The following is a 25,314-nucleotide window of genomic DNA, read 5'->3' as shown; positions in this document are numbered from 1 at the left end:
TAATAAAAACAGGTAACTATCAATGAATTAATATTGCTTCAGAACTATTTAACCCCTTTACAAATATAACTCATTTATCACAATAGTCCTCTGATAAACTATCTTCACTTCAGAGATAAGGAAACTGAGGTATACGACAATTATGTGATTTCCTTCAGAGTCACATGCTAGAAAGGTTTAGAATCCAAGTTGGTCTGACTCTAGAACTTCCAGTCTTGACTTGCAAGATCAAACTGAACAAAAACAGTAGACGCTGTTCTTTTATGACAGGTTGTATGAAGTCACTCTTATCAGGCAGGGAGTAAGGTGTACGAAAGAGGCTTTGAAGGGACTGAGGTATTTGAATTCCAGGGTAATGACCTGATATTTGAGGCCAGCCCTCCCCACTATAAAACTGTGATAACAGTATTCCTGCTATGCAGAATTACCAGGGAAGTTAGACTGAACATGTACAAAGCTTGATGTAGAATCAATTGTAGCTTTAGGTTGTTATTTTCATGGAATATCCAAATACAACTTTTGTAATTAGGTCACCAAATGGCCCAAAGCAGGACTGCAGCAGACTAGAGATTGGAGGCCTCTGGAGTCCCACTAATATATTCTTAAGGAATCAGTGAGTTCTTCAGTTCAGTTCAGTTTAGTTCAGTCGCTCAGTCGTGTCCGACTCTTTGCGACCCCATGAATCACAGCACGCCAGGCCTCCCTGTCCATCACCAATTCCTGGAGTTCACTCAAACTCATGTCCATCGAGTTGGTGATGCCATCTCGATGAGTGTTCTTAAGTTTGATCAATGGAGTTAAAGCATTCCTTGCATTGTGGACACACACAGTTGTTCCCTTTGACTGCTAAGGCAAAAATAGGCTGGCAGGAAATCGTACCTACTTAGAAAAATAATTAGTTCTCTTACAGAACAGCTACTTGTACTGCTTCCGTTCCGTTCCGTTCCGTTCAGTCGCTCAGTCGTGTCCGACTCTTTGCGACCCCGTGGACTGTAGCCTACCAGGCTTCTCCGTCCATGGGATTCTCCAGGCAAGAATACTGGAGTGGGTTACACTTGCATAAATAAAGGAACACAAGATGAGGAAAAAAGTCTCCCAGGGAAATATGGCCCACATAAGGAGATGCAAGGCAAATGTTTTGCATGTAGATGCAGCATGGCCAATGTGCAGGGTCCTTCACACATGAGGTCCCATGACTAGGCCAGGGAAGGTTCTGGAAAGATGAATACATATAGGCCCTCATCTCCCCGGAAGGCCTAATTTCTCACCAAAGATCCTTGCTGAGGCTTTGGAAATAGTACAAGGGGAAGCAAAGTGCCGTCATTCCTTTCCCACAACAAAACAATAAAACTGAAAAGAAACCAACAGAAAATGAACTTGTCTGTACTGCTGACGTAGAGATGCCAACCTCCTGATGATTTCTAACATATGTATTTACATGCAATTTTACATTTCCTACTCTGTGAAAATAAAGGGTAAGTGGAAAGGCTTCCATGGTGATCCAGTGGTTAAGACTCAATGCTTCGACTGCAGAGGGCGCAAGTTCGATTCCTGCTCTGGGAATGAAGCTCCTACATGCTATGCGACACAGAGGACCGCCCTCAAAAAACTGATAAAGGATGAGAGGGAAAAAAAGCAATGAGTGTTTTCCGCTTGAAAGGAAAAGGACAAAAGCACCTGAAGGAAGAAATCAACACTGCTACCTTTACATGAATTTCCTTACTAGAAACTAATTTCCAAAGTTAGTTTCAAGTTTACAAAGTTATGTTCAAAGACATGTTCAATATGCTTGACAGAATCTCTGTGGGATCCAGAAAGTACATTAATGGGCATTCCATTAGATGATGGGAAACAGAAACAGACGAAAGATGATAAAGACCTAAGCTTTAGAAGCTTTGCCTGACGGGGGTCAAGGTCTGAACTTCACAGGAGTTCCTATCTTACTTCAGGCTGTATCATTCCGGCAAGGTGAGGAAGTGCCATCTCTTTTATAGGAAAGCTCCGTCTGCCCCCTCCACGTGATTGTGGACTTAACTCTGGAACTCCAGCTGCTTGTCAGTCACCATCTAAGCTTTCCCGCCTTTCCCTTCACTGTTGTGTTGTTTGGGGAAATTGTTAACCTGCCTTCAGTAAGGCCCTGCAGACCTCTTGAATAAGCTCCCTGCAGCTGACCCGAGGGCAAGCTGCATGAAGCTGCAACACTGGAAGCAGTAAACCTGGATTTGCAGTCATGGTATTTTAATTTGGGGCTCATATTTGAAACTCCCCTTTGGTTTTCTCCATGCCCAGCCTATCATTGTATATTACCTGGGTTTCCTATTGTCAGAGATTTGGGCCTCTTGTACAGTTCCTGCTGTTCTGACATAAGTTGCTGTCTTTTTGAGGCACCTGTCAGGAAAGCTCAGCATAAGACCGTGAACCTCCTGTGTGTGTGCTCAGTCACATCCAACTCTGCGACCTCATGGACTGCAGCCCGCCAGGCTCCTCTGTCCATGGGATTTCCCAGGCAAGACTACTGGAGTGGGTTGCCATTTCCTCTTCCAGGGGATCTTCCCAGACCAGGGATTGAACCCATGTCTTCTGCGTTGGCCAGGCAGGTTCTTTACCACTGTGCCACCTGGGAAGCCCTTGTGAACCCATATGCCTTTATTTACAGTCAGATTATTTCAAACATATTTTTCAAGTACAGTTAAATTCTGTTCTGAGGTTTAGCTGTCCTGAAAGTCACCGACTGTCACTTAAAAAAAAAAAATATTGGAGTATAGTTGATTTATAACGGTGTGTTAATTGCAGATGTATAGCAAACTGAATTAGTTATACATACACATATATCCACTCTTCAGATTCTTGTCCCAAAAAATCATTAGCATATTGAGTAGAGTTTCCTGTGCTATAAAGCAGGTTCTTATTAGTTACATATTTTATATATCATGGTGTGTATATGTCAGTCCCAATTTCCCAGTTATCCCTCCCCTCCCCTTTCCTCACTGTAAGTTTGGTCACCGTAGTTTGTTTTCTACAACTGTGACTCTACTTCTGCTTTGTAAATAAATTCATTTGTACCTGTTTTTTTTAGATTCCACAAATAAGCACTATCATATGATATTTGTCTTTCTCTGTCTGACTTCACTCGACTGTCACTTTGAAGGCCTCCCCAGGATCTCTAAAAATACCGAATTCTGAATATGCCAGAAGGCTCCATTTTAAGTTTGATCTTCCCAAACATGCTCTCCATATTAGGTGAAAATCTGTTTAACTATTTTCACATGATGTGTTAATAAATGTCACTGTATTCACAGAGATTACTCCAAGAAGATTAAAGGTCGTACCAACCCTTTTAGATCTCATAAATCACAAGCGTTCTCAAACGCAGGAAAATTCCTGCCAAGTTGGAATGCTTCTCCAATAACCAAGCAAACGTTTATAGCCAAAAGATTTTAAGGAACTTCCCAGGGGGAAATACGAGAAAGAATTCAGCACAGGTGCTTGTTGCATGCACAAACATACACGCAGAGGGACAGCAGGATCTATGAAACTGTTTCTGTGCCCTTGTGAAAATGGATCAGGGATGACCGGCCATATTCTGCAACCTTTAAACACAGTCTTCTATATGTGACTGATAGCCTAAGCAGGGAACTGAGGCCTCCGGAAGTAAGGAAGCCTGTAGTTCTCACAGTCACTGGAATTCTCCTGAGAGAGCTTTTCCTGGGAGCCCTGGCAACAGAGCCAGAATGAGATTCAAAGTAGGATAACCAGCAACAGCCAGTCAGCTTTATGCAGAAATGTAGCAGTGATTTTAAAAAACATCATCCACTGAGTACCTCCTTTGTGCCTTTTGAGTGTCATCTTGGCTGTCCCTAACCCTCACAGTCGTTTGAGGCGGGCCTCACTATTCCGCTTTTACACACTGCTGAATTCCTTTCCTTGCTTTATTTTTCACTGTAGCACTTTCCCTTTTTAATATGCTGCATAATGATTTTGTTTACTGTCCTCACTAGAACATGCGCTCCAGGAGGACCGGACTCTTACCTGTTTCACTCACCGCTGCCTTCCTGGAATCCAGAGTAAACGAATGATGCAGGAGTGAAGGAATGAGTGGAGGCCCAGAGTGGCCAAACGACTTTCCTCTGTCAAACCATTACTTAAGAGACAGAGCTAAGATCTGAACTCAGGCCCTGGGCGCTGTACCCACACATCAGTAATGGTAGCTGTGAGGATAAGCATCTAAGACACACTCTAAGAAAGCCAGACGGGCATTTATTGAATGGTTGACTGATGAAGAGGCGTATTAAGTCAAAGAAAACCACCAGATGTAAAAGGAACAGGAAGGAAATGAGCCTGACTTTTGATCCTTGACATCTGTGGGGAAGGAGCAACATAATACGTGAAGCCCAGAAAGCCTGGTGGCCAAAATTCAGTTCCAAAGTGCAGACCTTGATTCCTTCAAACTTCAGGAGGAATAACGAAGTGTGGTGGGTGCAGTCTCCACAACGCCTTCTAATATGGGTACATGGTAGTCCTTAAGGGTCTGTAAAGAGTCAGACCTCAAATCCCCACCCCACCATTTGCTACCCTCTGACCTCAGGCAAATTCCTTAATCTCTGCAAATGGGAATAATTTGCATGGGTTTTCTGAAGACTGATGGAAATACTCTATGTAAACCCACAAATTAAACCATGCCCAATGTCTGGTAAATGCCCGTTACCTATTACTTCAATTATATCAGCTTAGTGTACAGAGTGTTTAAGAGGGGAGCAGTAGGGAGAAGTTAGAAAGGTAGCTGGGTATATCTTCTATTTAACCGGTTTAAAGGACTGGTGCTGGTCTGTAACAGCACATGCTTTTCTTGACATCTGAATCGCGATTGATTACACTGCTTAGCGCGGTTCCTCAGAGGATTTATCCTGAGACTAGGGAATTCCAGGAGGGCTCTTAAGCCTCACACAGCATCGCTGGGATGGAAAGGACTGGGTCCAGTCTGCAGGTTCCGAATTCAGAAAGATCAAAATAATACCAATGCTTAATGACACACCAACAACGTCTTAGGGCATCTCACTTTACCTTTTCAATCATCACAGAGATTCTATCAATTTCCTTATGCCAACGTGTAAGACTACAGCCTAAAAAGGTAGAGGATATAATCAAGGTAGCACATTTAGGAAGGGGTGGGGAAAGACCCCTTCAAAGCCGGGCCGTCCTCACCCCAGGGGCCCTTTCTTTCAAGTCAGTTCAGTTCAGTCACTCAGCCGTCTCCGACTCTTTGAGACCCCATAGACTGCAGCACGCCAGGATTCCCAGTCCATCACCAACTCCCAGAGTTCGTTTTTTTTTTTTACACCGCACTTTTTCGGACCCAGAGGTTAGAAGGCCATTCTATAGAATGTCTAGAGAGGAGCTGAACGGTTCAGAAGCATGGGCAAAGCTAAATGTTTCAAGTTTGAGAAGTGTTGCGACCATCACCCCAAATTGATGCCCAGGCTCAGGTAACTGCACTTTTAAAATAGCTAAATGGAAATCAATTTCTCTCCCTGCCTTTACTGTTGGGGGGCTTGGGCTGAAAGATTTTGCAGGTTTCAGTTCCGCTTCAGGGAATCCTGCCTCTTCCCTCCTGGCCTCCAGGTCCCTTGAACAGAAAGGGACATCTGCAACAGGTGGGGGTGGGTCCGAGGCGTCACCTCCCGCGCAGGCCTCCTGCAGCTCGAACCGGATGGTATCCAGTGAAATATGGGAGTTCTGTTCCACGGGATGCCCAAAAAAGGCGCAGGGAGAGGAGCGCTGCAACCCCCACCTTCTCCCAGCACGCTCCTCCAGGGGCGGCCCGACCGCAGCAAAGCTCCAAAATTGGTAGCCTGAGCCTAGCAGCCGCCTTTTTTTTTTTAGCCTACATTCTCCAAACCAGGGAAGAGGTGGGTGACTAGAGATGCAAATTGGAGCGGGGGCGTCAGCAGGCAGGCCCGTGGGTGCAGGGCGTCTAGCTTGGGGAGACCCCGCGACCTCAGGTGCCCCCGGCGATATCCGCGGTGGGCGCAGAGCGCCGCCAGGGCGCTCGGAAAAGCCGCTCCCAGCCGAGCCGCTGCCTCCGCTTCCGCCTCCCCGGCGGCGGCGGCGGCGACGGGACAATGCGCGGCCTCTTTCCGCCCGGGGTTAGGGAGGGGCGGCCGGATTGGGGCCCGCGCCTTCCGGCCGCAACCCCCACCCCACGGCCTGCGCGCCGCGCCAGCCGCACACAGGTGGCTTTCCGCTCGGGAGCCGCAGGCTGGGGTACTTTCATAGAACAATACGGTTGTCCGCGCTGGGAATGTGCCTTCCCGCCGCCGCCGCCGCGGCCCCCACCCGCCACGCCTCTATCCGGCAGCCCGCCCCACCCCGTGGTACGCCGGCCAAGCGCGGCTCGCTGGTCTGGCCAGCACCTACCTACCTCCCCAGTTACCTGCTGGCTATGCAGCGCGGCAGAGGCGTTCCCCAGAATCCCCAGGTCGCCTCTGGAGCAGGGGACCCGGCGCGCACTCCTCGCCCCACACCCACCCCAGGCAGAACTGCAGCCCAAAGTCCCGCACTCGGCCCCCCACCGGTCCCCGGGGTCCGTAGACGCTAGGCGCCAGCTGAACTGGGCTGCGGAGGCGGCGGGTGCTCACGAGGAGCGCAGCGCGCAGGAGGGGGCAGTGTTCCGCCAGTGCCCGGCGACTTGCAAGGGAGGGGGCTGCTGCCCCGGGAAGGAACGGGCTGACCCGCGGCGCGGGTTGTTGGGGTGGCTCCGTTCTGATATGCCTCTGTCTACAGTAAACCAATCGCCGAGCCCACCTTGAGCCCCCACAGCCTGCAGGCCTTGCGGGAGGATTTCCCCACGGTTTGCGGATGGTGGGGACAGCCTGCCTGGCTCCGCGTGCCCGGGTGCACCTCGTCCAGGCAGCCCCTCCAGGGAGGCTCCTGTGTCTGGAAGCTGAGCTCGCTGCTCAGAAATGATTAACGAGCACTACCCGCCAGCGCGCAGTGGGTGACGGCGGGGACCAGGGAGGGGGTGCTTGGATCCCCGGAACAATGGCTTATAACGCCCCTCGCCGCCCCAGAGGAATAAAAGCATCAGACTGCCCAACGACTTTGTTCCTGCAGTCTCCACTGGTTTTTTAAAAATTAATTAAAACGCCATTTTTTTAAAAAAAAAGGTTTGCTTCCTATTATCTGGACTTCCAAGCATTTGATTGCTTGCTTAAAAATGTTTCAACAAAATCCTGGTTTGTTTCAAAAGATGTTGGATTAGCATTTAACACCTCATCGGTCACTAAAGCCCAGGCAGTTTACCAGCCCCAACAGAGCCTCGGCTAAAAGAACATCAGAGCAAACAGTGCTGGGCTTTTAAGACTGGCAAACAAATGCCACACACACTGCCTAAGGGGGGTGGGGGTTGCGACCGTGAACTCCAGTGCAAATGAGTTTAAAGGGAAGAAAAGCGAAAAAGTCAGCACAAGTTTCCCTAAAGCTAGCTTGCGCTCACAGGCGTCGCGAACAAGGGCTTTTGTGCCCGCTAATTGCACCATTTGTGCGCAAAAGTTCCGACGCGAAGTGTGAACTCTCAACAGAAGGAAACATGAGACAACTGAAGTGCCCTGGTTTGTGTGCCCTGCTCCTCCTCCGCCGCCGCCTCCTCTTCTTTCTCCTTCCTCCCGCGGAGCCCGCTGTTGCAGCTTGTTTGCACTGGGGCTTATCCGGAGCGGAAATTCCTTTCCGTTTTTGTGAATGACAAACTCATTAACAATTCATCAACACAACCTGTTCCAGCCGGCCCGTCCCCACGGCAACAGCCCCTTCCGCAGAGCGCTCATTGGCTGGCCTGGAGAATGTATCCATTGAGACGCTCGCTGTTTGTATCCATTGAGGAGCTGCCTCGCGCAGGGGGTGTGCGAGCGCCGAGTCCAAGGGAGAGTGAGCAATCGAGGTTTGAATAATCCTAGGAGAGAGACGGCCGGGTGGGTTTGAGGTGCAGTCTTGGAGGGAGGGATTAGGAGCCGCTGGACTTTTCTTTCCTCCCTTCTCAGTGGCACGGAGTCCGAATTAACTGGATTTCATTCACCCTGGAGGAACAAAACTGTCTGGGCAGCTTCATTCAGAGAGATTCATTGACACCGAGAACGAGCGGCTGCAGCCGGGTGCAGAAGGCTTCACTTCGGTCTCGCCTGCCCCAACCGCTATCCCGGCTTGGGAAGGGCGAGGTGGACTCCAACCCCGCTCCGAGAGCGGCGGCTTCCCGCGGCGCGCTCGGCCTCTGCCTGCCCCGAGGGGCGTCTGATAGGCACCCCGCCCTCTCCGGCAGCTCGACCCCCATGATAGATACGCTCAGACCCGTACCCTTCGCGTCGGAAATGGCGATCAGCAAGACGGTGGCGTGGCTCAACGAGCAGCTGGAGCTGGGCAACGAGCGGCTGCTGCTGATGGACTGCCGGCCGCAGGAGCTGTACGAGTCGTCGCACATCGAGTCCGCCATCAACGTGGCCATCCCGGGGATCATGCTGCGGCGCCTGCAGAAGGGCAGCCTGCCGGTGCGCGCGCTGTTCACGCGCGGCGAGGACCGGGACCGCTTCACCCGGCGCTGCGGCACCGATACCGTGGTGCTCTACGATGAGAGCAGCAGCGACTGGAACGAGAACACGGGCGGCGAGTCGGTGCTCGGGCTGCTGCTCAAGAAGCTCAAGGACGAGGGATGCCGGGCGTTCTACCTGGAAGGTACGAGCCGGGGAGCTCTGCGCGGGGGGGACCAGGCGGAGGACACCGGGCTGCGCGCTGCAGGCCGGGCGCGCGGCCGGCGACTCGGAACCCACTGCTGCGCCAGGGGTTGTCTGCCTGCCCGCCGGCTGCGAACCTCGCGCGTCCCGCACCCACGAGCTTGGCCCGTTCGGAACCGGCCCGCTTCCGGCCGCACTCATGGGCCCTTTCTTTCTGACCACCTCTGCTTCCTACCCGAAATGTCCTCCACCTTTCCCTAGTTTCTGTCGTTAAATTTTTGATTCAGATTTTGTAGGACGGTTGTGGTGCAGATTGGCACCTTCTAGCCCTTCAAGATATTCGGAAAAGTTGCCATTTTGTTCATTTCCGTACTCAAAAGAACGAGGGTTCCCAGGGGAGGCGGGCCCGTTCGTTCTATTACCGAGGGTGCACATTTAAGGGTCTTTCTCTTACATTTAGTTTCGCGTGTAGGGGGGGATTGGTAGGGTTCTGTGGTGTGTTTCTGCGTGCGGCTGCGGCTCTCAAAGCTGTGAAAACTACTACGGGATCTCGGGTTACATGATTGTTTTTCTCCTCCTGGCAGGTGGTTTCAGTAAGTTCCAAGCCGAGTTCGCCCTGCACTGCGAGACCAATCTAGACGGCTCGTGTAGCAGCAGCTCGCCACCGTTGCCAGTGCTGGGCCTCGGGGGCCTGCGGATCAGTTCCGACTCCTCCTCGGACATTGAGTCTGACCTTGACCGAGACCCCAATAGTGCAACAGACTCAGATGGCAGCCCGCTGTCCAACAGTCAGCCTTCTTTCCCCGTGGAGATCTTACCCTTCCTCTATTTGGGCTGTGCCAAGGACTCCACCAACCTGGACGTGTTGGAGGAGTTTGGCATCAAGTACATCTTGAACGTCACCCCCAACTTGCCGAATCTCTTTGAGAATGCAGGAGAGTTCAAATACAAGCAGATCCCCATCTCGGATCACTGGAGCCAAAACCTGTCCCAGTTTTTCCCTGAGGCCATTTCTTTCATAGGTGAGACTAATGAACATCTCCCTCAGACTTTCAAACGCAGAATCCCTCACCATTTTTAGAGTTTAAGCTGTTCATCTTTCTAGCTGCTTGCTAATTTGTAGGACTGCAGGTCTCAAATGTTCTAGGATCGTTAATTCTGGTATATCTTCTTCCTTAAAAAAAAAAAAAAAAAACCTGCCTTTTGACAAGGCTGTAGACCACAGATGTATTGCAAATTTTGTCTGTTGTTTGACTCTGACTCCAGTCATTTGAAAGAAGGGCCATTTGTATGGAGACAGAATTTTCCCACCATCTGGAGGAGGGCCAGGTAGAAGTACTCTTGGTAGACAGGAATCCTAGCATGACTTTGTAATTTTAAAAGATCGATCTGGGAGTTGTTTTAGGACACCAAGTGAGTTGTTGGAAAGCTCCGTGAATGCGAGATGCTGTAATCCAGCTGAATGTTACTGTGATACCGGTTGACAGTAAGACAGTGAGGGTAACCTGAGCCCAGCAGGAAGAACTGTGGGCTGAAAGCCTGGAGAAGCGAATCTCCAGGCATTGTAATGCATTTCCTATTACAAAGGAACTCATTTTCAGGCCATGTCGACATCCTGTTCCTCCTAATGGGCTGTCCCCTGTGACTTCCCTCTCTCTTTTTTAAAATGCCTGAATACCTCCATTGTTAGCTGCACAACAGTTGGAGAATAATTTAATAGACCCTTGCAGTCAGCTTGTCTGTATAAAAGGCATTCACGACCATATTGCAGGGTTTCTGGTATTCACATGCTGAGGCAAAGAATGCACACATTAAGGGGTTTTGTGTTGGCAGAAACTTAATACAAAAGCTCCCTTTTCAGAAAATATCTGAAATATGTAATTGTGCCCAGCGTACATGTTTCAGCCTAGTGATACATTTTCTGCTGCCTGCAGGGCTCAGCTGCCACACACAATTATTTTTTAATCTTTAGTATTATTATTACTCAGGTTTTAGACTGATCGTTCACAAAAGGGAGTTTTCGGTCTACTGATATTTTTCACTTTCTTTTTCTGTTTACAGATGAAGCCCGGGGCAAAAACTGCGGCGTCCTGGTGCATTGCTTAGCTGGCATCAGCCGCTCGGTCACTGTGACTGTGGCTTACCTTATGCAGAAGCTCAATCTGTCGATGAACGATGCTTATGACATTGTGAAGATGAAGAAATCCAACATCTCCCCCAACTTCAACTTCATGGGCCAGCTGCTGGACTTCGAGAGGACGCTGGGACTGAGCAGCCCCTGTGACAACCGCGTCCCCACACAGCAGCTCTATTTCACCACCCCCTCCAACCAGAACGTCTACCAGGTGGACTCTCTGCAATCCACGTGAAGGCCCCCCCGCGCCGGGATGTGTCCAATCGATCTTTAGCAGTTTCTCTTAGCAGCATCAGCCAGGCTGCTTTCTTTGTATGTGGCCCCAGGTGTCAAGAGGACACCAGCTGTCTGTATTAGACAAGGTTACCACGTATGGAATTGGTTATTCCCAAGGGAGAGATTTGCTCCCTTCCTGTTGGAAGAACAGGACCTGCTGTATAGATAGAGGCAGTAGGTTTGCTCCACACCCCTGTGTACAGCCTACCCCTGCAGGGACTGGGATTGGAGGACTTCCAGGTACATAGGGTAGGACCAAATGGTAGGGTAGGAGCATGTGTTCTTTAGGGCCTTGTATGACTGTTTCTTTTGCATCTGGAACTGATTCTAATTTGTCTTCAGTGAAGACCGATTCAATTTTGCATATAGAGGAGCCAAAGAGAGGTTTCAGCTCTGTATTTGTAGTATCAGTTTGCAAAAAAAAAAAAAGAAAGAAAAAAATCAAATGAATCTCATATTCCATTTGATTATTGTAAATATTTGATCTTAAATCACTTGACAGTGTTTGTTTGAACTGTTTTTTCCTTTGATGGGTTTAAAAGAAATCATCCAAAGGGAGTAAGAGCAGTTGCCACTTAAAAACAATGGAAACTTTTGCTCTTTTTGAATCCAAAGGATATATTTGCAGCATGCTCAACATTACCAATTCTGAATGACACTTTCATGGACACTTAAATGATCACGGAGACCTTGTTATGGTGCAGTCCTCATCTCTTTCATATATCTTCCTTGTGACTTTTTTTCTCCTTAATGTAGTTTGACTCTGCCTTATCTTTGTAAATATTTTGGTTTGTATTGTCTCAAAGGGGGTATCTTGCAAAGACACCAAAATCATGGGCTCTTTTTTTGTTGTTGAAACTTCAGCTGTGCTAAACAGTATCTTACCTCTGTACAAAATTCTTCAGGGAGTGTCACCTCAAATGCAATATTTTGGGTTGGTTTCTTTCCTTTTTAAAAACAATTTGTGTGAAACTGGAAGCGCGCGTGTGTGTGTGTGTGTGTGTGTGTGAGCATGGGTACTCATTTGATAGGCGACATGCATATGATTGTGAAGGAAGGAGACAACTGGCTCCATATGTTCATGGTGTAAAGTTCTGAGCTGAAATTTTATTATAAGAATGTAAAACCTTAAATTATTAATAAATAACTATTTTGGCTATCAAATGTGTATTTTTTCAAAATCTCTCCTTAATTGTATTTAAATGTGAGGTGATAAATTTTAGGATTTTTCAGTTGGGGATTGATACTGGCTTATATAAAATACATGTAGGAATATTGGGGCAAAGTTCTCATCCCAAACTATTTCCTTCTCCAGAGGATTTTCCCAACCCAGGGGTTGAACCAGGGTCTCTTGAATTGCAGGCAGATTCTTTACCATCTGAGCCACCAGGGAAGTTCATACCATTCCTATGGACAAAATACAGTAAGTCTGGCTTATTTAAGAAAACTGTGATGCTCTTGAAGGAAAATGGTATCATAAGAGCATTGCTTTCTGAAATTACATTATTTAGATATTCATGAACAGTCACAAAGAAGGCATCAGAATAACAAAATGACAGCATTAACCTCTCTTGATTTTCCCTGTCAGGGTCTTCTGCTCAGTAATACACATACCAGGAAGAAAGTAGAAATAATTATTTCTCTGGTTTGTAACTGGCACTTCTACCTGCAAATTCTAGTACTGGAACAGTAAATGAATCAGGGATGGTGTCTCCCCTTTCTGGTATGCATGGCAGAGCGTAGCTAAGTGTTCTCCCTGAGTCTGGATGTGGCCACAATTTCACATTAGCGCTTGAAGCATCACCACTCCTGTTCTAATGTGCTTTGTGCTTAACTAATTTAGAATGTGGGCGAAAAACCCCTGTTGAAAAAAAGGCTTTTTGTTTTTTTTTTATGTTGAGGTTATTTTGAACCATTAATTTTCAAGGTAAAGGCTTAAAATTCTGTCCTTTCCCTCAGGACATCCCTCTCCTTGTCCCGAGTGCCAAAGTACACAAAAATAAAAATAAAAGACAAGAATATGAAATCAAAAGAACTAGAACATACATTTGCAGCCCTTTAAGAAAGAGCTTAGTCCCTTTGTCTGCAGTGGAGAGAAAAACAAGCTTTTCACTCACACGGTACATGTGAGATGTCACTTGGATTATCTGCTAGGAGGCAAATAACCCTGAATCTATGGCAATTGTATCAAGCTGTCCTGTGTGACTTTTAGCAGCTAAGCATGTACAAAAGGCAGAAACAGTGCAGAAAAATACCAAGTCAGTCCCTCCCATTTGGGTGCCCTGAGTCAGCCGGAGCTCCGAAAGGAGAAGTGGGTTGCAGTTCAACTTGGCTCGTGTTAATCCGGTTCTGAACAGTTTCCGCTCCTGGCATTCCCTAAACTGCCTCTTCAAAGTAGGGATTTGCGAGCAGCCTTAGCAATTTCCTGTCCAGCTGCAGCTCGAGTAGCTGTGTGCTTTTCTCCTCCCTTCTCTTTTCTCTGATTTCTTTTCTCTTTTCTCTTTCTTCTCTCTTTAATACGGGCGGTGGATAATTTTAGTGCATTTCCTCTTTGTGGATTATTGTCTCCTTTCCTTCTAGAACTTGCAAACACTGAGTTCCTTCGGCTCTGCTCAGGCCGACAGCTGGCCTCCCCAGCACTTCCTCTCGGTTCACTGTGGGTTTGTTGTTTGTCAGTCCACTTCTGAAATTAATAATGTTTTCTGGCCGAGTGCCACAGGCCATTACCACAAAGGGGAAGTAACACATATGAATAGCAGGAAGCCATGCAGGGTCACAGTGTGAGCTGAGCTTGCGGTGGGAGCATAATTGAGCCCGGCCCATTCAGCAAGTGTCTGACATCGATTTGGGGGAGAGGGAGCTCCCTGCCTTTAAGCAGCTCAAGCTGTGAAAAAAAAAGTTTCCAATAAATTGGTAGCAAATGGTCTTTGTCATCAGTGCAAACAAAAGAGAGGGAGCAAGGAGAATTTAGGGCCCCCATAAAGTTGCAATGTTAGGGATTTCTCCCCCTTCTCCTGGTATATTGTTTCATAAGGCTGGTGAACAGAGTCAGGGCCAGCTTCCCTCCATTGCCACAAAGGGCCTCATGTTAAATGGGGATTTTTACGGTTCACACAGGCCAGAAGATTCAAAGAGCTATTCTCTTTCTTTTTCTTCTCTGGAAGGTAGAAGGTTGTAAATGACAGCCTGGGCCCCCACCTCACCCTGTGCCTTCCTTTCTCCCGGCCGGCCCTCGTTCCTTTGGTGCCTTTGTGCTTGCAGGAGCCCCTGTGAAGGCGATCATTTTGCATCTTGGAGTTGGGCTCACTTCCTGAATGGAGCCCTGCACGGTTACTAGGGCAACCTTTGCCAGCAGCTGCAGCTCCCCGGCCTCCCCCCTCACCTGCTGTCCCCGTTAGTGGCTTCCTCAGGTCTCTGAGCCAGCTACCTTTCCTGGCCTTCTGCAGGGAGTTGGGGGAGGTGGTGGCTTTCTTGGAGGTTTTCTGCAGGTTTGTGGGACTGCTGGAGACTTAGAAAATGCATTGCTTAATGGTCAAAATTGGTCTTAGGGTTAATATCAGACTGCAAAAGAGTTATCTGGGGATAGAAATACCAGCACAACCTTCAAAAGAGTGAAAACGGAGGCTTGCCTGACCCAACAATTAGAAGCCCTAAACTCTCACTCTCACTAATGAATCAGAAGCCCTGGGCAAGTTACCCAATCTCACTGCATCTTTCTCTCTCTCTTTTCTTGTCTGTAAAGTGAGAGAGTTTTCTCTTTCATTCTAGGATTCTCTTATCATTCCAGTGTCTGGTACACATACTAAATGGTAAAATGAGCTGCAGAGCAGGGGAAACAACATTTACTGAGGGTTTTAGATACTGTACTTCATGTACAATATTATCTCATTAGTCCTCAAATTAGCTTTGAGATGAGTCCTATTATTATCCTGAGTTTCAGTGAGGAAAATGAGGCAGGGAGAGGCCAGCACAGACTTCAGTCACCTCGTGGGAATTGGTAGAACTGAGCTTTGAAGCTTTAGCTCTTCCTGTTGTAAATCTGCTTGTCATCAGAATTTTCTCCTCTTTGTAAAGTCCTGTGATGCTGACTAGGAAGTGGTGACCCCATTTCACAGCCGAGGATGTGGAGGAAGCAGGGGTTAAGTGACTTGCCAAATCAAACCCAAATCAACAGAGTCAGAGAACCCTAGCTGATGTGTCATCGGAGAGAAGTCAGGCTGCGGAGACGATGCCAGCCTCCCTCTATGGGAGAAGTTGCTCTGTCTTGGGCCCATGGGCCCAGAATTACAAACCTGATTTTTCCAAGGATCTCTAGAGCAGCTAGCAAGAGGCCAGCTGGCCCTGACCCTTGCCCATACTCCCCTTTCAGGATTGCACAAGTGAACTGGCCCCAGAGAGAGTCACTTCCTCCCTGTGATCCAGTTGGAAGAAAACTTGCCTGGTGATGGGGTGGGAGGGGAAGGGGGGAGGGGGAGAGGGAACCATGGAGAGCTGCAGAAAAAGAGGCATGTTAGAAGCAAATGGAGAAGCAGAATACAAGGGCAGACCACGTGAAAGCTGGCCAGGACTAACTATTCTTGAAAAGTCATCTAAAATCTCAATCTTCAGACTTCAAAGTGCTTCAAAAGGATTATTTGGGGTATAAATTTATATGTCGTTCCTCACACACAAGATTACGCAGACTTTCAAATATACATACTCCTCGCGTGTTCCTACCGCAGGGGTCCTTGAATTAGTCTGGTTTTGGTGATAGAATCTCTAAACTTCTTTAAAGTACATAATTGATTTCCTAAGAGTATTTAAGGGCACAGAACAAAGTTCAAACGATTTACAAATATTTATCCAGGCCTTGATCTGTGTTGCAGGGCTTGGATGAAACAAGGTTAAAATAAAAAGTAACCAAAGACTTAACAGGCCCTCAAAGGCTGATGAAGACAAAGTCATGTTTCAAAGTGTAACCTCTCAATTTTTCTGCTAGTGCCCCAAGTCAAAGCAGAAGCCCAAAGGAGCTATTGGGCAAGATTTGTATGTCCTTGTCTGAGGCAACAGTCAAAATAACATTTTTTTTTTTTTAATCTCATGGAGGGTAGCCTATTAGGCTCCTCTGTCCATGAAATTCTCTAGACAAGAATACTGGAGTAGGTAACCATTCCCTTCTCCAGGGGATCTTCCCAACCCAGGGACTAAACCCAGGTCTCCTGCATTGCAAGCAGATTCTTTACTGTCTGAACCACCAGGGAAGCCCTTAGATCCGATATTTTATTTTTTATATGGGAAAGGATTATTAGGCCACATGTTTGCAGTTTGGCCCACCCACTTCCCTATTTTGTCATGGAAAATACCTTTAGAAACTGTTTGCAGGCTTTTAATAATGAGAAGTTTTGGCCTACCATACCTCCAGAAATGAACTCTCAGGCACACAAAGGGAAAGAGAAAATATACACGATTTGATAATGACATCCTCAAAAGCACTAAGCCAGGGAAAAAAAAAAAGGTGCTTCTTCTAAGTTAGAATTCTTCTTTTCCTGCATTTGGAGACAAACTAAGTATTTATTACACTAAGGATTTTCCACTAAGTCTAGTTTACTTCCTATTGCAAAACGCTAACAGGATAAGGAAGAAAGAGGGAAGCGTACCGAAGAGGTTCTTTGGCAGCACATAACTCCAAGGACAATTGCAGCAGGAATACCCCTTTCTCTTATGTTAGCTTATTATTGCTATGTAACAAACTAGCCCCAAACTTAGTGGCTTAAGCAACAACAATCATTAATTTTGTTCATGGGTCTGCGTTAGAAGAGATCTCAGCAGGGAAGTCTGGCCTCTGCTCAGTGCCATATTATTTGGGGTAGTTTGACGGCAACCCAGAAGCTCTGTTTCCAAGACGGTGCCTTCACATGGCTGGCAAGTTGGTGTGGGGAGCTCAGCCAACGGCTGGTGCCAGGGGCTTTGATTCTTCCTCATATGATCTAAATTTCCTCCCAGTATGAGGTCTGAGTTCCAGGGGTGAAACCCCAAGTGAGAGAGTCAGGTGGAAACTGTGTTGACTTTTAGGATGTAGGCTCACAAAGGTAGTCACCCAACGGTCTACACAATTTGATGCGAGGAGATAAAGCAGGGGCAAGATTCTGGGAAAGCACATGCGATGGAACATATGGCTACAACCATTTCTGCAAAACAGAGACTGCCACAGCTTATGTGGAAACCGCTTGAATTTGGGACTCTAAGAAGTAATAATGAGCCCCCAAATTAGTCTCATGATCCTATCTTGAAAAGATTATAGTTGTCAACAATGCTGCAACTATTCTTTTAATCGAACTCTTCTCTCTTCTGTCTCTAATGTTTCAATGTAGCAATACCATTGAAACAATAACAAAGATTGACCCATGAAATAAAGTATGAAACAGTTTGCAAAAGAATGTTAACGCTTTCATTTGGGCAGAGAAAATGTTATATTTGTGATAGATTCAACCAAGTTATTGAATATGGTGATAGTTCATTATTTTCATGCAAAATAGTATTCTATTGTATTTCACAGTATTGCATTGTCGCAGACCCTCTTACATAGACAGACAGTTGGACTTTTTGCAGTTTTAACTATTACGAAGAGTACTGCTAAGAACAGTTTTGTGCATCGACCCTGATACCCATGCGCACACGTTTCTCTGGGGATAGAAAAGGAACAGAATAGGAGTAGGCTGTGTAGATTCCCAATAACGGCAAATTCTTTTCAAAGCAGTTGTACCAGTTCACAATGCCATCAACAGTGTTTGAGTTTTGGTAGTTCCACATTTTCGTCAACAGTTGTTACTGTCAGGCTTGTTTTAAATAGTCCTTCATCTAGAAGGTGTGAAATGGTTTATTTATTATGATTTTCACTTTCAGTATTCTGATTCCTCACAAGGTTGAGCCTTTGTTCAGTGTTGATTGGCCAAAGGATATGTATTTTATTTTGAAAAGTTCCTGTTTAAGCCTCTTGCCAAGTTTTTGATTGCATAACCTCTAGTTTTTGTATTGATTTAAGGGCTTCCCTGGTGGCTTAGTCAGTAAAGAATCTGCCTGCGATGGGGGAGGTCTCGGTTCAATCCCTGAATTGGGAAGATCCCCTAGAGGAGGATGTGGCAACCCACTCCAGTAGTCTCGCCTGGAGAAACTCCATGGACGGAGGAGCCTGATGGGCTGCAGTCCATGGGGTCTTACAGAGTTGGAAATGACTGAGTGACTAAGCACAGCACAAGGAATGCTTTGATTTTCTAAGCACTAGTCCCTTATTGATTATACGCCTTGAAAATATCAGTGCAGTGATTTTCAAACTTTGTCCCTCTGGTGCTTCTCAGGGAAGGGCGTAGGCACCTTTGGTGGCAGGTTATATATTGCATCACTCTGAAAGGTGTTAATCAGAAAGACAATGACAAAAATGGCAGTGGCCAACCTGCATAACCTTATATGGAGGCCTGAGGGAATCATGGGACTTGTGGGTAAACAGGTTTGAAAACCACCGAATCTGTTTTAACAAACATGGAAACAGAGTCAGAAAGATCGAGTTGAAAGAATAGCTACTTTGGATTACCTGGGGCTGGTGTAGAAGCATTTTGGGGTGTACTAAATCTTGTACCAAGTTTTGAAGAGTGCTATGCTTTTCACAGACATGAAAAGGATGCTAAAAAGGTGATGAATTATGCCTAGACTTGGAAGTAGTAAAAGACAAATTCTTTGTAAGGCATGGCAAAATTATTTTTGAAGTTGTAAAACAGCAAAAATCAGGATGCCCAGGTATATGCGGGGTGACATTTAAAAAGAGTTTGCAGAGAGTAGAAAAAATAGTGACTTTTGGTTGACCTTGTCTGCCTTCCCAGTAACATCTTGAACTGGAAAAACCCCAGCTCACTCCTCCTGCATGGTTGCTTCTTGTGTCTCCTTTCCTACACTCACACTTTTCTTTCAATGCTTCTGATCATCAAATGTGCAGAGGAATTTCCCCACACCAAGCAATTTTTTGTGACACCATCTGGCTGTCCTACAATTAACCCCCATTCTGACACTATCTATCTAAAGACAGAGGCAGATTCCATAGTTTCAGGGCTGAAACCCCCGAAGACTGTTCCTACCCCGCTTCAGATGCTAATAGCAAGTAGAAGGTCACAGCTACCTACCACTTCAGCCCAACACATGGCCACAAATCAGAGGGTCACATGACCTTCTTCCCAGGTTCAGTCAGTTTGCGAGAGCAGCTCACAGAACCCAATTCAGTTCAGTTCAGTCGCTCAGTCGTGTCCGACTCTTTGCGACCCCATGAATCACAGCACGCCAGGCCTCCCTGTCCATCACCAACTCCCGGAGTTCACCCAAACTCATGTCCATCGAGTCAGTGATGCCATCCAGCCATCTCATTCTCTGTCGTCCCCGTCTCCTCCTGCCCCCAATCCCTCCCAGCATCAGACTCTTTTCCAGTGAGTCAACTCTTCCCATGAGGTGGCGAAAGTATTGGAGTTTCAGCTTTAGCATCAGTCCTTCCAATGAACACCCAGGACTGATCTCCTTTAGAATGGACTGGTTGGACCTCCTTGCAGAACAAGGGACTCTCAAGAGTCTTCTCTGACACCACAGTTCAAAAGCATCAATTCCTTGGTGATCAGCTTTCTTCACAGTCCAACTCTCACATCCATATATGACCACTGGAAAAACCATAGCCTTGACTAGATGGACCTTTGTTGGCAAAGGAATGTCTCTGCTTTTTAATATGCCAAGGCAATGCTTAATTATATTTTTTAAAAATATATATGATTTCTTTTTAAATATATAGTTTCTTTTTAAATATATCATTTTATTTATTTATTTTTTAGTTTTTGGCTGTGCTAGGTTTTCATTGTTGGGTGGGCTTTTCTCTATTTGGGGAGAGTGGGGGGCTACTCTTGTTTCAGTTTGCAGGCTTCTCATTGCAGTGGCCCCTCCTATTGGGCAGCATGGGCTCCAGGGCACACAGCTTCAGTATTTGTGGCACATGGGCTTAATCATTGAGGTTTGAGGGCTCTGGAGCACAGGTTTAATAGCTGTGGCACACAGGCCGAGCTTCTCTGCGGCATGTGGGATCTTCCTGGACCAGGGATTGAACCTGTGTCTCCTGCCTTGGCGGGCAGATTCCTTACCACTGAACTACCAGGGAAGTCCATCACTGGTTTCCTAAAGGATATGATAAAGGATGCAGTTGTGCAGCAGGGAAGACACACATGGGGCAAGGTCTAGGGTCTTCAGCAAAAGTTTATGTCTCTGTGGTCTTAGGTCCTTTTCAGTAAGCATGTGTTCACCAGACAGGAAGCTCTTGCAACTCCAAACTATTGGAATTTTTATGGATGTTTTGTCGAGTAAGCATGATCAATCATTAACTTCATTTTCAGCCCTTTTCCTTTCTGAAGATAATGGGAGGCAGGGCTGAAAATTCCAATCTAATCATGACTTATTCCTTCCGATAACCAGTCCTCATCCAAGAGCCCACGCAGAGTCCTCTTATTAAAACAAAAGACTGTCTTATCCCCCAGGAAATTACAGGGTTTCAAGAGCCCTGTGTCAGGAACTGGGGACAGAGACCAACATATATAGATTTCTTATTATAAATCACAATATCACACATCTGATTACAGAATCCTACTGTCTATGATGGAGAATGCGCTTCAGAGGCCTATAATAGAGAACATAAACTAAAAATTATCAAAACCCATGAGGACTGATTCTCTTCTGTAAAAGTCAGGAGGTGGAAAATCCTGGCCTTGTTGGATCACTTCACAGGCTCATTTAAGAATCAGGTTTCTTCTAGCTTTGATTCCCACAGTCACAAAACAGAGGCTCATGCTGGTCATCACATGCACATTGCAGTCAGTAGGAAGGAGGATGGAGAGACGGAAAAAGAGGACCCCCTTCGCAGAGTCTGTTCCCTCAAAGAATCTTCCAGGAAATCCTGTACCACACTTGTCTGCGCACTCAGCACCCAGAGTTATCCACATGGCCATAACTAGAGAGACTGCAGAATACAGACTTTAGTTGGGCACGTGCATCCTCTAATATCTAACTGAGGTTCTGTTACTGGGAAAAAAGGGGAGACTGTATATTGCTTTCTCACTTCATTCTTGGAGAAAACCCTACCCGCCACTCTAGGGGGCAGGTCCGTGACCCAGGCCAGGGCAAGAGTGCTGCATTTTCCCAACTCAGTGATTGATTCAGGGATAAAACATGATTCAAATTCAATCAATCCTATTACTCTCTGGATTTTTCCATGGAAAGGATTTTCTCTTAAGGTTGCTAAGCCCTAGACCTTCTGAGTTAGAATTGCTGGCTATGAGGCCTGGGAATCTGTTTTTTAAAAAAAGGTCCGCAGGTAATTCTTTGATTGACCAGTTTGGGAATTACTAATATGTCATATATATTGAGCCAGTAGTTAATTCAATTTAGTATCTCCTGTCTCAGGATCTTCAAAGAACAGTGTGAAAGTGAGATTGCTAGGTATCTTTCATAATATGAGCATCAAAAGATGGGATATCTATTAATAGTTTAGTTCTAACTGCACGGTAAGCTTTTAGGTGGCTCTGACTATAGACTCTCTTAGAACTATTTCTAGTTTATTATTTGCCCTATACAATAGCATTTGAAAATATAACTCATCTTAGAAATACTTTGTTTTAATTTCACCAAGACTTATAGTTCTGCTGTTCTCACTGGACTGTGCTCACTTTATCAGAACTCTCTGATCTTAAAGAAGAAAAAAAAAAAAACTCCTGTGATTTTATGGACTCTGAACCACCAACTCTTGCATTTTGTCTTTTCCGGTTTAAAGTTCTCTGATTTCTTTAAAAATTCTAAAACTTTTAAGTGCCCTTTGGATACGTCCAGGTTTGTTATGACATTTTTGAGGTTTAAAGACTGGAACTTGATCCAGTGTTTCTGTAGCAAATGAATTCCGGCGTCTGTGTGTGTGTGTGTGTGCACGTGTGTGCAAGTGCTTATGAGCTTGTGCTTTCTATTTTGTTTTTAACATCCTCCCTGATGATGCTTGCCTTTGTGACTGCCACAATACTTTGGGCCTCCTTCTTCGGGGAATGGGCTGCGATGATGCCATCATCCTTTTCCTGGATCACGTCTGCACTCGGAGGCCCTGGTCTCCTGAGAACACGGTGGGCTGCCTTTCCCTGCGGGCATGACCTGTGGCTCCCTCCATGCAGCGTCAGTGTTCTCTGCCCACCCCCACAGCTCTGTGAGATCTTCCTCGTGTTTATTCTTGTCGGGCCGGGGTTGTAATTGCCAGAGAGTCTTGGCATAATTTGTAAATCTGAGATTTCACTTTATTGATGCCTACATTGCTTTTTGGTAAATGATAACTTGTCCACATACAGCTTCATGAAACACAGAATTTTTAATATATCCTCAAACAGAAGAGTGATTATCCCTTTAATGTGCCCTGATAATATCCATTAGCAATTCACAGGTAATAATAGAATCTGATTAAAAGTAGTGAGCCTTTTATGAAAATATAGCTTCATAAAATATATATAATTTCAACAAATTCTTGCTGTCTGTCCAACTTCAATTCCAGTGAAATTTCTACTCCCAAATCCTTCTCGGAAGGACATTTTGGAATTGCCACTGACTTTTATACAAAGCTTCATATTTTTCAGTCTCTCCTAACACCTTGACAAAAGAAATCTAGAGTTAAAAAGTTAAAAAAAAAAAAAAAGAGAGACTGGCTGAGTGGACAATAGAATATCTCAGATCAGATATGATTCTTAGCTGTAAAATGAAGATTACAAACTCCATCAATGGATTCCATCTTCCCAGATGAGACCCCCAGATCTGTCACTTACTCTCCCTGTGAGCTTGAACAAGATACTTAGTCTCTCTGAGCCTTGGGTGTCCTCATCTGAACAATGCGAATAATACCAACACTTAGCTGATGGACTTGTTGTGAAGATTGAATGAGAAAATTGATGTAAAGCACTTAGTAAAAATGAATTATGATTGTAAGCCTCTGGGGAGTTCATTTAATAATAGACAAAGTGTTTGTTCAAAGAATATTTTGGGAGCTATAAAAAGATAAATCAGATATAAATCTTGACTTTTTAACCTTGAAATGAAGCTAATAAGGAACATAAGTCATTGTGGGTACAGAGTGACAAATAACCTCAAGTTAAGAGCATAGATTCTGGGTTTAAACTCCTGCAGGTTCAAATCTTATCTTCATTACTAGCTGCATGTATAATCTTAGACCAGTTCCTTCACTTCACTAAATTTTTCCTCTTTTCCTCTGTGAAAAAGTGGAGATAATAATAGTGTTTATTTTGTGGTGTTGTTGTGTCAAATGAGAAAATGAGCATAAAGTGCTTAGCACTTTGGCTGGCATATAGAAACTGATGTCACCTATTTCCATCAAAGAGATCCAGAAGCAGTGCTACAGCAATTGAGAGGAAGAGGGGAATTTTTTTTTTTTCTGTTTGGGGAAGGGAAGCCTCATGAAAAGCTTCCTGAAATTGCTGCCGAATCACAAAGTCAACTTAAACGTTTACCAGAGAATACACAGTGAACTTCCCAGCACTGGGCTTGCCAGGTGGTTCAGTGATAAAAGGGCTTCCCTGGTAGCTCAGACGGTAAAGCGTCTGGCTACAGTGCGGGAGACCCAGGTTCGATCCCTGGTTCAGGAAGATCCCCTGGAGAAGGAAATGGCAACCCACTCCAGTATTCATGCCTGGAAAATCCCATGGACAGAAGAGCCTGGTGGGCTGCAGTCCATGGGGTTGCGAAGAGACACAGCTGAGCATGGACATACATATTGAACTATTACCATGTGAGGCTGGTCCAACTATCCTTTGAGGTAGGTTTCATAGAGATTTAAAATTCCCATCTTCCAGATGAGAAAACAGAAATCAGAGCGTTTAAATCGAGTTGTTTGCTGGTATTTCTTCACAGATTGGTCTGACTCCGAAGCAGTGAATCAGAATCAAGGAAGCTTGTGGCTTATTTTATCCAGGTCATATTAGGGTCAAGACAAACATCCCGACATCGTGGTTAAGACAAATGAAACAAAACCTACCGAAACCAAACTAAACCAGACCAAACCTACACCTTTTCAGTCGCTTGAATGTTGAAGTCCATTGAATGGTGCTGAGTGATCCTGACAAATTCGTCTCCTCTGACTGCCATTTCCTTGTCTTTTTTCAGGAACTCCAATACCCTGCACATCAGTCAAGCTAGAAACTACAGCTAATTCAAACACAAATTAGTTATATTACTTTCAGTTTAGAGTCCTTGTTCTATCCTAATTCCTTGATGGGAGACAGGAAAAGCTCTAATTTCAGCAACAGCACATTGACAGGCCATTTTCTGTTAGTAAAAACAGAATCTGCATTTTTTGAGCCTTTCCTTTGTGCCAGGTTGTGTGCTATTTGCAGACTATCTCCTCTAATCTTTGGTAACTTCTTTGTGAGGCAGATGTTACTCTCATGAAGTGGTTAAGTACCAACTTCCCCAACAGCTCAGCAGTAAAGAATCTGCCTGCAATGCAGGAGCTGCAGGAGACATGGGTTTCATCAGGAAGCTCCCTTGGAGAAGGGCATGGCAATCCACTCCAGTATTCTTGCCTGGAGAACCCCACGGAAAGAGGAGCCTGGCGGGCTACAGTCCATAAGGTCAGAAACAGTTGGACAGGACTGAAGAGACTTAGCATGCATGCAAACTTGTTAAGTACAGTTCAGTCGCTCAGTCGTGTCCGACTCTTTGCGACCCCATGAATCACAGCACGCCAGGCCTCCCTGTCCATCATCAACTCCCGGAGTTCACCCAAACTCATGTCTATCGAGTCGGTGATGCCATCCAGTCATCTCATTTTCTGTCGTCCCCATCTCCTCCCACCCCTAATCCCTCCCAGCATCAGAGTCTTTTCCAGTGAGTCAACTTGTCCCATGAGGTGGCCAAAGTATTGCAGTTTCAGCTTTAGCATCAGTCCTTCCAATGAACACCCAGGATTGATCTCCTTTAGAATGGACTGGTTGGATCTCCTTGCAGAACAAGGGACTCTCAAGAGTCTGCTCCAGCACCACAGTTCAAAAGCATCAATTCTTTGACGATCAGCTTTCTTCACAGTCCAACTCTCACATCCATACATGACCACGGGAAAAACCATAGCCTTGACTAGATGAACCTTTGTTGGGA

General features: G+C 45.8%; 1 protein-coding gene across 1 annotated transcript; it reads left to right on the top strand.

Annotated features, from left to right (window-relative positions):
* Nucleotides 1-7,702: 7,702 nt before the first annotated feature.
* DUSP6 (dual specificity phosphatase 6) lies at nt 7,703-12,291 on the top strand. Its single transcript, XM_055395750.2, has 3 exons — nt 7,703-8,718; nt 9,302-9,739; nt 10,779-12,291. The coding sequence occupies exons 1-3, from the start codon at nt 8,319-8,321 to the stop codon at nt 11,084-11,086; spliced, it is 1,146 nt and encodes a 381-aa protein (XP_055251725.1). The 5' UTR covers nt 7,703-8,318; the 3' UTR covers nt 11,087-12,291.
* Nucleotides 12,292-25,314: the final 13,023 nt, after the last annotated feature.

This window comes from Moschus berezovskii, chromosome 6 (genome assembly GCF_049115385.1).
Source record: "Moschus berezovskii isolate FMDL1 chromosome 6, NW_MosBer_1.0, whole genome shotgun sequence".
Classification (NCBI taxonomy): domain Eukaryota; kingdom Metazoa; phylum Chordata; class Mammalia; order Artiodactyla; family Moschidae; genus Moschus; species Moschus berezovskii.
This window is presented reverse-complemented; position numbering and strand designations above follow the sequence as displayed.

Coding starts and splice junctions, on each gene's coding strand:
- DUSP6 (XM_055395750.2), top strand. CDS start 8,319: ATGATAGATACGCTCAGACCCGTACCCTTCGCGTCGGAAATGGCGATC. Junction 8,719..9,301: donor CCGGGCGTTCTACCTGGAAG/GTACGAGCCGGG, acceptor TCCTCCTGGCAG/GTGGTTTCAGTAAGTTCCAA. Junction 9,740..10,778: donor TGAGGCCATTTCTTTCATAG/GTGAGACTAATG, acceptor TTCTGTTTACAG/ATGAAGCCCGGGGCAAAAAC.